This window comes from Elgaria multicarinata, chromosome 9, assembly GCF_023053635.1.
Source record: "Elgaria multicarinata webbii isolate HBS135686 ecotype San Diego chromosome 9, rElgMul1.1.pri, whole genome shotgun sequence".
Classification (NCBI taxonomy): domain Eukaryota; kingdom Metazoa; phylum Chordata; class Lepidosauria; order Squamata; family Anguidae; genus Elgaria; species Elgaria multicarinata.
In genome coordinates, this window is record NC_086179.1 from 29,845,306 (window position 1) to 29,862,757 (window position 17,452).

General features: G+C 40.6%; 1 protein-coding gene across 1 annotated transcript in view; it reads left to right on the forward strand.

The window, feature by feature from the left end:
- The first annotated feature begins 1,798 nt into the window (after positions 1-1,798).
- CRY1 (cryptochrome circadian regulator 1) overlaps positions 1,799-17,452 on the forward strand; it is a 33,503-nt gene continuing 17,849 nt past the window's right edge. Inside the window, exon 1 of the mRNA XM_063133433.1 lies at positions 1,799-2,471. Coding sequence (XP_062989503.1) covers positions 2,314-2,471 — 158 coding nt within the window. The 5' untranslated portion in view covers positions 1,799-2,313. The remainder of the gene's footprint in view (positions 2,472-17,452) is intronic.

Genomic DNA, 17,452 nt, shown 5'->3' on the forward strand with positions numbered 1-17,452 from the left:
TTTTTTTTTTTTAAAGAAAACCCCCCAGACAATATTTAAGAGAAATTGATTTATTATACTCCTATCCACTTCCTTTGGAAAACTTAGGAAGAGTGACTTATAGCCCCATCATATGTATGTTTATTCAGACGTTCCATTAAATTCATGGAGCCTACTACCAGGTAGGGGTGTACATGACTATATATATATATAAGGTTAGATTTAGACTAAGCATAACTAACATTGCATATTCATGTCTTCCTCAGAAGTAAGCTACATTGAGATCAATGGATCTTATTCCCAGGTATAGGATTGCAGCCTAAATCTGGATCCAATGGAACTTCCAAGCCTTACTCTATGACCTGCTTTGTTTTAACAATGCAACAGATGAATTTTTATAGGTTATTCTATTTTACTGTGCTTTTAATGTTATTTGTAAACCGCCTGGGGGAAGGGGTGCAACTAGGCTGGATCTTGGGGCCAAAGTCCAGGGCCCTGCAACTCAAGCCTCACCCCACATGCCCAGACCAACAGTAGCAAACGAGGAGTACCAAGCCAGCAGAAACAAACCCCATTTTATTCCTTCACAGGAGGAATAGACTAAGTTTAAAGTATACTTTTTGTGCTGGCATTCATGATAGTGCTATGATTTAGGTGAGCTTAACATGCAAAACTGCACATGCTCAGAGTATACTTTAACAAACCAGAAAACACCAGGGTTGGCAAACATTATAACATAATGAACGTAGTAGCAGTTCTAAAGCATGGAAATGCGGTTGAGAGGGGGGAAGAGAAACCCTAGCCGTCTGCTTCACAATTGAAGTAATACGCATTGGAACATCTAAAGTCGCCCCCACCCCAAATAAGACCATTAAGTAAAAATGCTTAACTGCACCACTGCCTGGGGCGCTGGGGGAGGGGCATCTGAGCCCAAAGGCAGAGCCAAATTATTTAGATAAAATAAATGCGTCATGCTTGTCTGAGAACGGTCATCTCTAAAGGCAAAGGAGCAACCAGGTGTCGCGTGTGCGTGTCTTTTTAAGTGGGCTGCCTCACGCGCTTCACTTATATAACCGCCACCACATCCAGCCATAAAAGAGCTGCGTAGAGAGCTGACAAGGCTTTAGATCCAGCCTCTCGCTGGCTGTTCGTTGCTGGCTCCCACTATCTCGGCGCATCCGCGCAAGCGAGGAGATCCATAGCGCTCGCGCGCACCTCCCCACGCCTCACCCAGGCGTGCAACCACGAGCTACAGGCTCTCCAAGGCGCGGGAAGGAGAGCTCGCGAACTCTTGCCTATACCCAGGTGCGGAGCACGCGCATTGCGCGCGCGCCCATAGCGGGGCACTCGCTCTGCCTCAGGCGCGCGCGCACGCTGCTCAGCACTGGCCTGCAAAGGAATATGTAAGCAGCCTGGCGCTTCACGAAACCTCCACGGAAGCCCCGTGCTCATCCGGGCATTTCCCGCTCGAGCTGGAGGGGCGTAGCTAAGCGAGGCGCTCAGGCTCCGCCCCGCGGCCTCTTTTCTTTGCATCGTGTCAAGCGGCCGACCGAGGGAGCGCTTTCCGTTGACGCGAACTACGTCCCCGCGTCGGCTCTTGGGTCGATAGCCGTTTACGCTCGGTGACCGTTTATTCATTCATTGATTTGGTCATTAGTTTTTTAAATCACTCGAACTTCTACGGACACGCAACGGCTCCGCCGCCAGACACTAAACACATTTGAGAAACGTGAGGAGGCCGGCGGTCATGTGGGGCGAAGGCTGCCAATGGAGTGGAGGGGGCGGGGCTTGGCGGCCCCGGTCTGCCGGGAGAACTGCGTAGAGTCACAGGGCGGACGGCGAGGAGAGCGGCGCTTGGCTCGGAGCTCAGGAGTGGGGGAAAGGAAGGGGCGCGTCTCCCGCCACCGTTGCAGCGCGAACCGGGCTCTCTTTTTTACGACGACCCTTGTGAGGCTCTACCATTCGCCCCCCCCTCAGCCAACCCCCAACTGTGAGTGGGCGCGCGGGGCTGAGGAAAAGAAGGGGTGATGCGTTTCCCGCTGGCGGCCATCGCCACCTCCACGACCGCCGCCGCCTCCACCGCTGCGGCCGCCGCCTCCACCGGATCCTAGAGCCGCTCTCGTACAGCGGCCTCTTTCGCACCCCCTTCTTTCGCACCATCTCCCACCCCAGGGTGCTCTTTCTTTACCGGCGGGTCCCGGACCCGGTATGAGCCGCGACGCCGTCTTCATTTCCTCTTGAACGGCCGACGACGTTCTCCCGCAGACCGGCACCCCTCTCCTCCCAGTCCTAATTCCCTTCGCGGGAGGGGAAGTGACCGGCCGACCCTCGGAGATGGGGGTGAACGCGGTGCACTGGTTCCGCAAGGGGCTTCGGCTCCACGACAACCCGGCGCTGAGGGAGGTCATCCAAGGAGCCGACACGGTGCGATGCGTCTACATCCTGGACCCCTGGTTCGCGGGCTCGTCCAATGTGGGGATCAACCGGTGGAGGTGAGTGAAAAAGCGTGAGTGGGCACGGGGGCGCGACTCCCTTTATTTAGCCGATCGTTTATAAATCCCCATTCTGTGGGCTGGTGGGGTTTCCGCGCACGCGCGTTGGCTTATAGTTATACAACGCCGATGCAGGACCTTCGTAACACCCATGGAAGCATCCTGACGTCCCTGGCGCTCAAAGTAGTAAAAAAGGGTGCGTTTTGGTCACCTGTTCCGCTCCTGTTTTTGGTTGGACGGACTGCTCTTGTTTGTTTGCTTGCTTCAGAGTTTCTGAGGCTGAGGTTCTGTGCGCTTTAGTTTAACAAGCGCTATTGGATTTCCGAGCAAATGCGTATAAGGTCCTGTAAACCATTGTAAGAGGCTACGTTTACTTTTCTTTTTGCGTGCAAAAGGGACCACTGTTAACTTAAAACCATAATAAAGAGTTCTAGTTGGTGTTAGTTGTGATGGAGCATTTTATGTAATTCCAGAGGTTGTATGCACCTATTCCTATCTAAATTGGTTCAATAAAAAATACCACTTCACCTTCTAACTACCTCATACTTTATGCCTTTGGGACCAACTGGGCAAGCAATATTGTCTGAAGACTCCAGAGGTGGCATTTATTGTGTGTTTGTTAATGTGGACTTCGAGGATGTGATTTTATGTCAGTTCTGACTTTCATGTTACTGCCCTAGTTGTGTGGTAGACACTTAGTCATCCCTGGATTATATATATAGTCACATTGTTGACCTGCCTCCTCTTGCTTGCTATGATGCTATGACTTGTTCTTAATTGGGCCCTTTCCATCCTCTTCCTGATGTTGGCAGCACAGAGGCAATTACATATGCAGTTCCTCCTGTTGCTGTGCAAAATGAGCAAGACGTTTCACTGTATTAAGCTCATTTTTCCAGCCACAGAAATTGAAAGGAAGAGACCTGCCAGAAGTTGCTAAGTTAGAATAAACCACTGAAGATGCATGTGTGTTTGCATGTAGCTGTTTGACTGTTTGTAACCAAAGAACACTAAAAATATTAGCAAGTGATTTAATTTATGTGATGAGTGCAAACCTTATACAATGTTTCTTGCGACCTAAACAGTATTGGAAGTTAATATCCAGTCAGTAGCAAATGTTTGGAGAAGTTCCATAGCTCAGTGGCAGAACAGAAGGTCCCAGGTTCAACTTCAGTTAGGGCTGGGGAAAGCTCCTGTCTGAAATCCCAGAGAACCAGTCAATGTAGACAGTACTTCATTTTGTCTTCATTTTTCTTAACATATGTGAGAGGATTGTCAATCTCTTTAGTAAAAAGTGTGGGTGTGGTTTATAGGTAGCTTCCTAGTTAGCTAGGTGCAACTCCAGTGGTGGAAGCTAGCTGTTCTGCGATAGTGTAACTTCTTTGTTGTGAACCATAAACTACTAAAATATCCAAATATGATCCACAACCCATTTACAGATAATTGGAGTATTGCTGTTTAACATTTTACTGGGAGTAGAACTGTCTGGAATTTGGGAGGCAAAGCTTTGGTTTGCATAACATGGGCTGGCATTCTCATGTATGGCCACTAGCAATTTTCTGGTCATGATAACTTAACACATCTTTCTGCTAGGGCCACTTTGGGGTTTGGATTTGGGCTTTTAAAGAAGTGTTGTTGGGGATTTGAAATGTTTTTTTTAAAAAAGTGATTTTCAATACAGAGTATTGATGGGCTCTTGGAGAAAGTATAACAGTGTTAGATAATTGGTGAAAGAAAAAACAGCAGGGATTCTTAGAGTTATACATAACACTGGCATGATATAATGAGATATATAGGAAATTTACATTGCACTTGTGAATGAACTTTATCTAAAGCTATCCTACTGATAGGCCATGCATAATTGCTAGCTCTGCTTGTCACCTGGCATTACTGACTTCCTTTCTCTTGGCCTTATTCCTTGTTCACTTGTTAAAGTATTCATAATATAAAAGTTTTAAAGTTGAGTCTCAAGCGTGTCACTGTGTAATTTCTGTTTTTGAATGCACTGTATTATTAAGAAATTCAACCAGAAAAAAGGGGCTCAGAACATGAGTGGCATGCTCTGCCTGCTTCCAGTCTGTGATAAACTGTTGTACGAAGGCTTCTGAGAATTTTCTTTCGTATTAAGTATATACCTTTTATTTGTTGGGTGATGTTAAAACCAACTTGTTCTATTTTGCTGTGGATGCAGAATAGGTATAGAATATTTCAAATAGTGTAAAATGAATGTACTGCTTAAATGTGGATTTTGATGAGATAACACTGGATCCTAAATCTGTTTGGGCCTATTCGATTCAAAATTTGAAAAAAAAAAAACTGTTGTGGGCACCATTACAAAATGGCTGTCATGAGGTCTTAGCTAGTCACAAAAGACAAGTAATTAGCCCAGGAAACTGAGAACAATGCAGAGGTTAGGTCTCATTCACAAATACAAAGCCACATATTTGACATTGACAAAGTACCTGTTTCCTAGAAGGAGAACTCCTTTTACTTTGAGGAACCCTCCTCTTCCCCACCCCCTAACAAAACTTCCAGGAAGCAAACCCCCTCCCCCAAAACCAGGCAATACACACCTTCTCCCTCCCCTAAACAAAACACCCTCACATTTAAAAATAGCTCCCCAGATAGGGTTCTTATCACTGTCCTTTCCAGCCCTCCCACAAGCTTACTAGACAGCAGGAGGGCCTTTTCTTTCTCCTCCCTCCTTTTTAAATGAAAGTTAGCTAGGTGCACAGGAAACTAAAGAACTGGCTCAAGATGCACCACCCCTCCTTCTTTTTTTTCTAAGAATGTATCTGGGCCACTGTGGTTGAGTGGTTGGAAGCTAGAGCTTGCCGCCCAATAATTTTAAAAAATAATCATCATGAGGGTTAGAGGGAGAACCACATTGTGGATCCCAGACGTAATAGATCAGAAAAGGCTGTTAACTAATACTGCTGTCACATGATGACTCTTACTTTTGAATTCTGGGAGCTGGTGCTGTCACTTCAGATTGCAGTGTATTTCATTCTCAATGTTAAGATATTAACGCTCTGTTTACCTGTCAAGGGGTTGAGGGGTAGGATAAAGCTGTTTCATCCCTCCTATTAGTCCTGGGAGCACTTATCCTTTTGAAATACATGGTCAGCTTTATTAGAATCAACTAAAATGTCACAAAATAGCAATCAGGCTTTTGAATCCTGCAACATTTTGATTGGGCCTGATAAAAGTATTGCCTGAGGATGAATTTGGATTTACTTATGGATCAACATGTGTTTCTGTGTTTAAGGATGTATGAGAATTTAGTTTCCGTTTGCAAAAACTCAAATGTCCCATTCACAATCCTGAATTGGAGCGCATGTTCTCCAAACACAAATTTCTGAATGTGCATTTGCAAAATGTCTGATTGAAAAGTACACAACTTTTTCAAAATACATAACTTGCTCACAATGTACAACTTTTCCCATTCAAACAAACTGAAAAATAGGCCATGATGGGCATATTTCTGAAATAAGTGGGAGTGTGGGACTTCTAAATGAGTTTAGATGACATTTCTAGATACCCTAAATGGCATTGCCTTAGAACAATTTGCCACAGAACCAACCAGAAGAAAGCCGATCCTAGACTTAATTTAAAGTGTCCAAGACCTGATGCAAAATTATGACTTGCTGAACCAATGGAGAACAGTGACCAAAGTTTTATCAAATTCAAGGTATATGTAATTAGAAATAAAATCACATTTTAACTGCAAAAATAAACTTCAGGGTGGTTAAAAAGTTGAAAGGGAGAGTCTAGAAGATCAAATCTCCCAAAAAAAATTTGTTCAAAAGACAATAATAGAAGCTGGATAAGAATGTATGCTGCAGATTTGAAAAGATACTTTTAAGGTTGCAACCATGGTTAACAAGCAGTCAAAGAAGCAAGAAAAGGCAAGAAAACTTCCTTTAGGAAATGGAAGTCTTTCCTAAAAGAGAAGAAAAAGCACTTCAAAAATAAAGAAAGAAAAGAAAAGAAACACTGAAGAGTGTATTACGAGAAACATTTTTAAAGGCTGATGACATGCTAACCTACCATGGGTCATGTTGGAAGTGACCCACAAAGGATTAGCGTGATGTGTGTGTGTGTGTGTGTATGTGTGGAGTTTTTTTGTAGTCATGGTAGGTGGATATGCTGCCCACCCTCTGCAGAGTGGGTACAGAGAACCAGGTGACTTACCGTGTCATCTGTTGAGCTCCCATGGATAAATCAAGGTGAACATAGAGACGGGCGTCTAAAGCACCTGGAAATTTGGGCGATGCTCTAGCCTGTTTGGCGGCGATCACCTGCCAATACTGGTGTGGCTGGTGCAACATCATTCCCACTATAGTGGTCACTAGGATGTGCAGCCAGAGGACTGTGGTGGGACTGTGGATAGGAACCATGCTGCCCAGTGTGGTTTCACAATCAGGGGGAGGCGCACTTGTGATTCTCTTACTCCTCCTGCCTCCCTGGTTCCGCTACCACCACCCTGTGTTTGTGTGAACCCCAAAGGTCTTATAAATCTTTCAAAAAACTGCTGGGGTCCACTAAACCTTGCTGGCTTAGTATGTTGTGGTTACTATATCTATTGCCCATATTTCAAAGTTCTATAGAGTCTAGTACTCGCCTGCATTGCGCACACAGGGATTTACCTTTTACTGAAAAGAAAAGGCAAATTGCTATATGCACTTCAAAACAACTAGTTTTTATGTGTATTGTATACATGGTTAGTAAAGGTGTAATTGTAAACAGTGGGGTCCGGGGGAAACTACTAACAATGACAATCACTTTAGCAATGACCATTCACAAGACTTTAGTGCTGATAACTCAAACATTCTGGCACTAGGTAAACCAATTAACAAAACATACGTACCTGAAACTCCTGATAAAACTTCATGCATCAGAAGAAATGGACTAAGGTGCCATAATAATAATTTATTACCTGCCTCTCCCTCTGGATCGAGGCAGGGTACAACACCAAATACAAAACACCATAAATACATATAACTGATTAAAAACATATAAAACCAATACATTATTAAAAGGCATTTTAAAATTCAACTGGGTAGGCCTGCCGGAAGAGATCAGTTTTTATGGCTTTCTTAAATTCTGGAAGGCTGTTAAGTTGACAAATCTCTCCCAGCAGACCATTCCACAGTCTGGGAGTAGCAGAAAAGAAGGTCCCCTGGGTAACAGTTGTCAGCCTAGTTTTTGCTGACTGGAGTAAATTCTTGCCAGAGGACCTGATTGTGCAGGATGGATTGTTATGGGAGAAGGCGATCTCACAGGTAACTTGGGCCCAACCATGTAGGGCTTTAAAGGTAATAACCAACACTTTATACTTCACCCAGAAGCTAATTGGCAGCCAGTGAAGTAATTTGAAAGCTGGAGTAATATGGTCCCACTTTATTGTTTTTGCTGCAACAGGCTAACGCAACTACCTCTCTGGAAAAGCTTCTGCCATAATAAATTTGTTTAATAAATAATAAAGTAAAATAAATAAAATTTGTCTTTAAGGTACCCAAAGACTGTTTGTTTAACCATTTAAATGAAGAATAGTATTTAGACAACAGTAGGTTGAATAGATGTAAGTTTCTTCACAAGTGTTTCTGATTTCATACTGGATAAACTATTGTCAATAAGTACTAAGGTTACTCTTGCATTGTAGGTAACTCTGTTTCTGTCTGGCGGCACTGGTTTACTTGACTTGCGTTAAGATTTGTGCAGTTTCTAACACAGTAATAGTTTATATGCTTGTAATTACACATGTCGTGATATTTCCAGCAGCAGTGAAAAGGTAACTTTGCTTCAGATTGGTAGTAACAGTGTTCTGAAACTGTAATTATGCTTTGCGTTAAGCCACTTCCTTGGGAAAAGAGCAATTAACTTTGGGCAAATGGGTAAGAGGTAGATGACTATAATAATAGCCAGTAGTTAGAAGGGATACTGTAGTGTGCTGTACTTTGGAGGTCAGGAGAGCAGTGCATGTAGGTTAAATAGCACTATTGCCAGCATGGGCAGGAAGGGCTAGAAACTGTCATGGCACTGCTGCACCTGTAAACACATGACAGCCAGCGCCCTCACATTTCTCAAATGGGTTTACTGGCTTTTAACTTGAAGGAAGTCTCATCTATTCAGCCTTATCTATTTTTCATCAAGAAGCCTACTATACTTAATATTAAGTAGTGATATAAGGTAGGCAAATTTATATCAAGTGGTGAACTAATTAAGGTGTTTTTAAGTCCTAGTTTTTAAAGTTGGGATTTTATTTATTTTAAATCTTTATTTTATTTTATTTTTTATTTATTACACTTATATACCGCCCCCATAGCCAGGGCTCTCTGGGTGGTTTACAGAAATTCTAAAATTAAGATAAAAAGGAGTATACAGGAGCCATCCCCAGGTGGCTTACAACAATAAAACTCATATAATAAAAACAGACTCAGTAATAAAATAGCAAAAATTCATTAAAAAAACCAACACCAGCATAATGTAAGGCCTACAGCACAATTGCAGCTAAATCCTAGAATAGTCTAATAAAACAAAATTTGGAGAACATTTAAGCAAAATAAGGAGCTCAATGTTCCATATTCTAATTTGTAATAAAAAATTCAAATGCATATTTGTTGATCAACATGTTAGTTAGGGCAGAAATTGATTTTTGAACAGCCTTTCCAAACTTGGTGTTCTCCAGATTTGTTGGACTACAGCTCCCATCATCAATGATAGTTGTTGTCCAACAAATCTATGGCTTAGGATACGATATCTGCATTTTACTAGCCTTTTTAAAACTGCAAGACTCTGATGTTCTGTAGAATATATTAAAGAATTTCATATTACAACTTGCTGCTGCCACCTAGGACACCATATTTTTAAGTTAAGAAAAAAACTTCTGCAAGATGAAAAACTGAACAGTAATTTGAAGGGGCTCTTACAGTGTAGCATTGTCTCATGTGGTACTTCTCCTTTATTTGATTGAATGCTTCAGCTGAGCACACTTATGTTCTGTGCAGACCAGTATGGTTGTGTAACTAATCAAATGATTCATCTGGTAAGGAAACGTGCTTTGAGAACTAAAGAATATCTAGCAGTATATAAATTGGATTATACTGGAGAAGCCTAATTTGTTGTTTAATCATAACATAAAGCATTAATCAGTAAAATATAAATACACATTCTGTGCTGTGATTTAGATACAGTAGCCATTCCTTACAATGAACAAATGTGTGTACTTGCTATATTCAGTGTGAGATGAAGATGATATAGGCTCTACCCTTGTCATTACAGCCTTTGACAAATGCTTACCACTATCTGGTATAAATTCTATTTACGGTAAGCACATAGAATGCAAATAGAGTTTACATTACTTCACAAAATTCTCCTGGTGAAGTTCCCCAGAAAATGTATAATGGAAACTATTGTTTTTCAGAATGTAGAGCTCGAAGATAGGTTGTGGGACTCTGATCTTTAGGAATTGGTTTCAGGGTGGGGAGAAGGAACTGCAATATAGAGAAGGGGCAGGAATGTCTCCTTCCTTGGCCTTTTTTCTGCTCTCCGTTCTGGACATCTAACCTGTTGAGATGCAAATACTGAAGTAGTCTTAATATTCATTAATAGTCAACCAAACTTGGAGTGTTTTTTTTTTAACTTTTGTTCCCTCTACTGCTAATTGCACTACTAGAGTAATGTTCTCACCAATTTAATTCTCTAATTTAAATCAGAGAAAGTATGTTTTTAACTGTTCGTTTACAGACTTGATGAGGTTAGATAGTTGTGATTGGTTGGAAATACTTCAGTTTTCTGGATCACTAGGCAGCTGCCCTAACCTAGCTCCCCAACCTAGCAGGGTTTTAAGTGGAAAGCTGTAGCATACAGCCTGAATGTATTACATGCAGATAGGAAATTATGCCACCACTGAAATGTCACTTGCGGAGATACCACGTTGTTGTTGTTGTTGTTGTTGTTATCCTGCCTTTTGCCCAATATGGCTAAGATATGGTTGGGACTCATGGTGTATTATAGGCTGCAATCCTACACACACCTGGGAGTAAGTCCTACTGAACTTTCTCAAAACGTTAAATTTCTTGAATCTAAAAATCATATGTTCTACAATGGCACACATTAAAATATTTTAGAAAACACACTATGTGACTGTGATGTTCAAGCTAAGTAAGTGAGACAATACTGCCATAATTTGTTCTAAACAGGTCTGCTTTTCTTGATTATTGAATAAATGCATTCATATTCTGATTTAACAGATGTCTAATTTATTGTAATAGTTTATTTAGGGATGCCAGATTTATTTATTTTTGAGTTTTCATTGTAACTTAACTACTTGATTTTAGCAGCTGGAAACCATTTGAATTGTTTAAAATAAGCAATTTGGGGGAAAGTTGAGATCAATCCATATAGGCTGGATAAGTGCATCATTGTTTTTAAATGCTGAAGGATTAAAAAATCTAGAAAAACAAATAGGTGTTGGTGCTAAAATATTACAACATAGATGTCAAGTGAGCCTCTCTGGGGAGAGCATTCCACAGTTGGGATGCCATTGAAAAGATATTCACATGAACAGTGAGTGCCCTGAACATTTCAGAAGCAAGGGCTGGTATGTATTGGACAAAACAGTGTGCCTCTATGATATGAAAATCTTCTTGCTGTATGGTTGACAGTTTAAGTGTGCATTTTTACACAATGATAAATATGATTCATTACCTATTGTGGCCTCTTTAATGCTTCAGTGTCACACATTTTTGCCTCTGGTTTATTTATTCTTTTAATAGAAAAAGAGACTTTAATTTAATATTCCTGTTAAGAGTGTTATGGAATTGGTTTAAAGGGATCATGAATGTTAATACTTTAATATGTGTGCCTGTATTGTATTCGGATGTAATTTCAAACCAGGCTACGTTAGGGTTCACTAAAGATAAAAATATATTTTAATTAAAACTGATTTTTATATTATTATTATTATTAGTAGTAGTAGTAGTAGTATCCCGCCTTTTGCCCAATACTGGGCCTCAAGGCGGCCTTACAAAGTTTAAAACATACATTGAAAAAGAGAAAAGAAAAAACACGTTTAAAATATACAACAAAATTATAAGTTAATTAACATAGATGGAGGGACAGATTATTCTCCAAAGGCCTGCTGAAACAAACAAGTTTTAGCCTGCTTCTGAAAGCCCATCAAGGAGGGAGCCAGTCTAGTTTCCCCAGGAAGAGAGTTCCAAAGCACTGGAGCAGCCACCGAGAAGGCTTTCCCATTTCCCACCAAGTGCGCCCGTGAAGATGTTGGGACTGAAAGAAGGGCTTCTCCAGAAGATCTCAAAGCACGGGCAGGCTCATAAGGGAGAATACAGTCTTTCAAATAACCTGGACCTGAGCCATATATAGGGCTTTATAGGTCATAACCAGCACTTTGAATTGTGCCCGGAAACAGACTGGAAGCCAGTGGAGCTGTTTTAACAGGGGAGTTGTATGCTCCCTGTAACCAGCCCGGTCAACAATCTGGCTGCAGCTCTTTGAACCAGCTGGAGTTTCCGAACACTCTAAAGGCAGCCCCATGTAGAGTGTGTTACAGTAATCCAATCAGGATGTAACTAAGGCATGTGTCAGCATGGCTAGGTCTGACATCTCTAGGAACGGGTGCAGCTGGCACACTAGCTTTAACTGTGCAAATGCACTCCTGGCCACTGCCAAAACCTGAGCATCCAGGCTCAGGGCTGAATCCACAAGTACACCCAAGCTGCAGACCTGTGTCTTCAGGGGGAGTGTAACCCCATCCAGCACAAGCTGAATCCCTATTCCCTAATCTGCCTTTCGACTGACCAGGAGCACCTCTGTTTTATCTGGATTAAGCTTCAATTTGTTCGCCCTCTCAGCAATAGGAGGTTATGAATTGCTTGCCACTATCTGCGTCACATATTATACTCATTAAATGCTTGTGACAGTTGTTCAGCTACATTCCATGCTATAATTACAAATGGCCATGTATGTGCTGTCTAGGGTTGTGTTGCCTTTTCCAGTTATGAAACATAGTGCTTTGATAGAAAAGAAAAATTCAATGTTTGCAACAAAGATGCAAATTTAAGGGAATTTATGGAAATAGCACACAACAAAAGTTCATATCTATAACACACAACTGCCCCCCTCCCAAAGAGACAGTGTGAAACTAATCTTCAAAAGTTGGGATTAGGACCCACAAGTTTGGGAAGAAAGGGTTTTGCTAGCTGACTTGACTAGAATGGGCTTTCCTCCTCAGCACTTGGGGTAAAAACTTGGATCTTTTAGTTTTGATGTAATTATTAAAGGTATCCATTTAAAACATAATTATTTGGGTGGAGAAAGTAATTAATGCAATTAAAAAAATCTAGAATGCAAGCTTCAATTTTATGTTAAATCATGTTCAGCCAGGCTTAAGAGAACAAAATCCTTGTAGTCTAGAACTTCCATTGTAAAACATATGAATCTATTTTTTGTCTAGTACTTTAAACAATGATGCCATAACAAACTGTGCTATCCTGCTTTAGTCTGCAGTAAGAAGATACCTTGCATGGATACCATTTTGACTCCTGCCTTTAATCACTAAATATTGCTATTCATTTGTAGGTATTGATAACACATCTTTGGGAGAATGGAGCAATGCTAGAGGCTTTTGTATGCTGTATCTTTCTATAAAGCAATCATAATTTTTAATCATGCTTTTTGAAATGTGAATGTTATGTATTAAAAGATGCATTTGTCTAGGTATAGGTTAGTGAAGTGGCTTTTTCTGTTTCCAGCAAAAGTCTGTTTTGTTTGTGGCTGGCAGTGCAGTACGATCTCTTCAAAACATTGCAGTAATGAACTTGAAATTCTAGTTATGAAACTGTGTTGTAGCATGATCTTTAAAGTAGGTCATTGTGACGGGGAGTAGTCCAAACAGCCTGCTGGTTGCTAGAGCAACGACCTATTTAAGAAACTATTCCTGTTGATTCATATTGCAACAATCCTTTAGAAATCATATAAGGAAATGGGCTAAGAGCTATACACTGGTGGAGATAAGAGTAGTTAAACCTGGAGTCTTCCTCTCCTGTCCCCCAACAGATCTATTGGGGACTTTGAATTGTGTATGTATTACTACTTATCAGAGGTTCTCTTTCCTCTTGGGCCCTCTCTGCATACTTACAGTAATATTTTTTCTTATAGTACCATACAACACCAGTATTTGGACAAGGACCATTCCATGGGTGGGAACTTCAGGCCTGGTTGCCATATCCAGACTTCTGGGGTCCCAGTTCAGCCCTCTGGGGTGCTCTAGATGGCCATACCCCTTTCCCCCAAGCTCTGATCATTTGTTGATTTTCAGTCTTTAGTGCCATTTTTGTCCATTCTAACAGTTTTAAATGTCTCTCCAAAGGCTTCGTTATTGGCAGTAAAACCTTTAACCTAAAGTATTCAGGTAGTTTTTGTATCTTGCCTTTGGCCATGCACACCCCAAGTATCTGTCTGCTGGGAGTGTCTCCAAAATTGTATTTGGCCCTTGGAATGAAAGACGTTTCCACCCCTGGACTAGACTCTTACAGGTTGGGGCTATAATCAACTTTGCTTCATTTTTCAGTAAGAAGAATTATATTAGTTTTATGCTGAAAAAGAGCCAGATCTGAACAGTAACGAGGAAATTAAAGTTAGGCCTGATTCAGATGTAGTAGGAAGCCATCATTTCCCATTAATGTGAATGACCTGTAGCAAGCCTTGTGCCCTGGCATATCTCCTCTCCTACTCTTTCACACCCAGAAGCATCCTCATCTGGTTGTTGTAAAGGTCCACGTGAAAATGCTCTACCCCAAATATATGCATTTTTGTGCACAGTTTTCCCTATTTGCATTTTGGGTGCATTTTTTGATTTGCAAACTGCATTGCAAAGTTTGGGAGACCACAAATATATGCTTTACGTGCATGTTTGGGAACTTCAAATTTGTTAAATTCACATTAGAATGCAAATCTCGGCTATCGCTAGCATAGATTCCAGCAGTTGTTCAGAAAGGGAATGTTTGAGTGAAGAAGGCAGGGCAAGGCGTGGGCCATTAGTCTCTGAAATTTTAATATCTCCAAACTTGTCACATAACACAACTATTCTGAAAGGCTTAAACCACTGAGTTTTACTTTGTGAAAATAGCTGACAGGAGTATGTAACCTTCATATAATCAAACAAAATGCAGCACCTTATGCATGGGTTCAAGAAGGCTATCAATGGCGACTAGCCCTGATGGTTATGTGCTACCTCCAGTATTTGAGGAAGTAAGCCTGTGTCCTCCAGTTGCTGTGGAACATGGGTGGGAGGTTGCTGTTGCACAATGTCCTGCTTTGTTGGTCCCTGGTGGTGATCGCTATTCCCTGATCTGCCCTTTGGCTAATCTGGAGCATCTCTGACTTGTTTGGATAAAACTTCAATTTATTTGCCCTCTCCAGTCCATTACCAACATTTGGCACCAATTTAAAACTAGAATGATTTTCTTAGCACCAAACCCCAAAACCCTGGTTCTCTGTTGTTCACTTAAATCATTTTATCCCATATTTCTGTCTGACAAAAGGCCTCTGAGGTGGTTGATGAGAAAAATGAACAAACAGAAGTTTCTTTGCTTGCTTTCTTAAAGGCAGTAATGACTGACGGCTCCGGTCAGTTGATAATGTTAAATATCCAATTCACAGACCACTGTTGCTGCTGTGACTATTTTAACTAGTGTTCTTTAAAAATTCCACAGTAGCCCTCACAGAAACTTCTCCCTCTGAAGTGTGTTGTCTAGCAACCAGGGCCTGGTAGCACCCAGGGGGGTTGTCCTCGGGGCTTCTTAACCAGGCAGTTCGGCAGTATGCAACTCCTGGCTGTTCCTAGCAGTTGTGTAAGAATTTCTGTTCATGACACTTAGAATTATAGAATAAAGGAGAGATTAAAAGAGGGAAACATAACGTGGTTAAATTATATTCAATTAGAACAGTGGACGAAGAAATGGTTAACTGATAATGGAGAGTGTAGAGGAATTACGAAGTTTGAGAAGCTGATTTTAAAGAAAAAATGAGAAAAGAGAAAACAAACTAATAAAAGGTTTAATGAGCAAAATATATAGATTATTAGTGGAAAAAGGAGAGACGGAAAGTGTAGGCAAGATGGTATGGGAAACGGACTTGAAGGAACAAATAGGCAACAGAGTTGGAAAGGGATATGGAAACAACGAGTGTTGAGAAATATGTCTGTAAGGATAAAAGAAAATTGTTACAAGCTTGTCTGGAGGTGGTACCTAACCCCTGTGAAATTAAAATAAATAAGATGAATTCAGTAACATGTTGGAGAGGTTGTCAAGAGAAAGGAACGTATTTACATATGTGGTGGGAATGTGAATTTGTACAAAAGTTATGGAAAATGGTGTTTAAAGAGATAAAAGAAATTTTAGGAATGGAGATTGAAGAGACACCTGTAGTGGCATTGTGATCAGTGTATGGAGAATTGAAATGTAATCAAGAGACAAAAGAATTGATAACGAATTTGTTGACAGCAGCAAGACTAATGATATCTAGGAACTGGAAGGTTCAAGGGGATTATCATATAGAAGATTGGTACAAAGAAATATGGAATATTGCTATTAATGATAAATTAAAATGTAACATAAAAGTTAGAAGAGGAATGATAAAAATGAATGATTTTGAAGGAATATGGAAACAGTTTTTAACATTTGTACTATTAAAGGGGAGAGGGAAAACACCTCCAGAAGAAGTAGTAATGAGATTTTGGAAATATGAATAAGATCCAGTGGTTGGAGGGAGCACACTTATGTTAATTACGATTATGTTAAAGGGAATTAAGTTAGAACATATGTTTATTAAATTGTTTACTTTATACTATGTTTTATATTGTATTGTTATATTGTTTGGATGTATTAAAAACAAAAAATTATAAATAAATAAATAAATAAATAAAAAGAATTATAGAATTCTGAGCCCAGGATTTTTTTTCAGTAGCAGAAATAAACTGAGTTTATAGTTCTTCCACGTAAAAATCAACTCCTGGTTACTGCAAGCTTCCTTCATATCAGCAGTATGGTGAGGGTGGGGGATCGTTGTGTTGCCTTTAATTTAAAAAAGTGTCAGTCAAATCCTTGCAGATCGGATTCAGATCATCCTGAGATCAACCAGTAGGTCCAGATATACCTTTATCCCATCCATGGATTATATAAACCATTTAATTTGAGAGTATTTTTAAAAAAAGTCTGTCCTTGTGGAGTGGTAGCTGTATAATCAGAACAAGAACATTTGCAGTGTATATAATAGTGCTTTTCATATAATTGAGAAGATACAAAGGGCATTGTAGTGACAACATTTGACACAATGTCATGTAGACTTTGTGTGCACATGTTTGAGGGTGTAACAGTGTTTTCAAACTGAACATTTAGAACATCTCCATCCTCCAGCTCTGCCATGAGGGGTTTGGCAGTCTTCACTTCCATTACAGACTAACCACAGCTTTCTGTTACGTCTAAACCTGGACAAACTCTGTTTAATGTTAACTATTCTTTGTTAAAACAAGCCACGGCTTACAAAGCTGGGTTGATTTGGGTGATACACTAAACCAGTAAATCTAAAATGGAAGCGAAAGCTTCTGAACTGTGCTGTGGGGAAAAGTAGCGCGCACAAATCCAGTGCTTTCACAGACTTATTTTCACATCACACTAAACCACAGTTTAGCATAATGAGAGTGATCCAGAACTGTGGTTTATCTTAATTATAATTATTTTAAGCAAGCCAGCTTCATAAACCACAGCCTGTTTGAAACTAAAGTTAAGGTTAACACAAGTTTGCCAGGTTTGGATGAGATTCAAAACAGGTTCAAAAACAAGTGAAAGCTTTTCAGCACCTTGCATCTATGCTGGATGGGGAGAGGGGAGCACCCATGTCCAAAGCATGCTGCAGCCCTTTCTCATCATCATTTTTGTTTAGCATAATGTCCAAGGCAT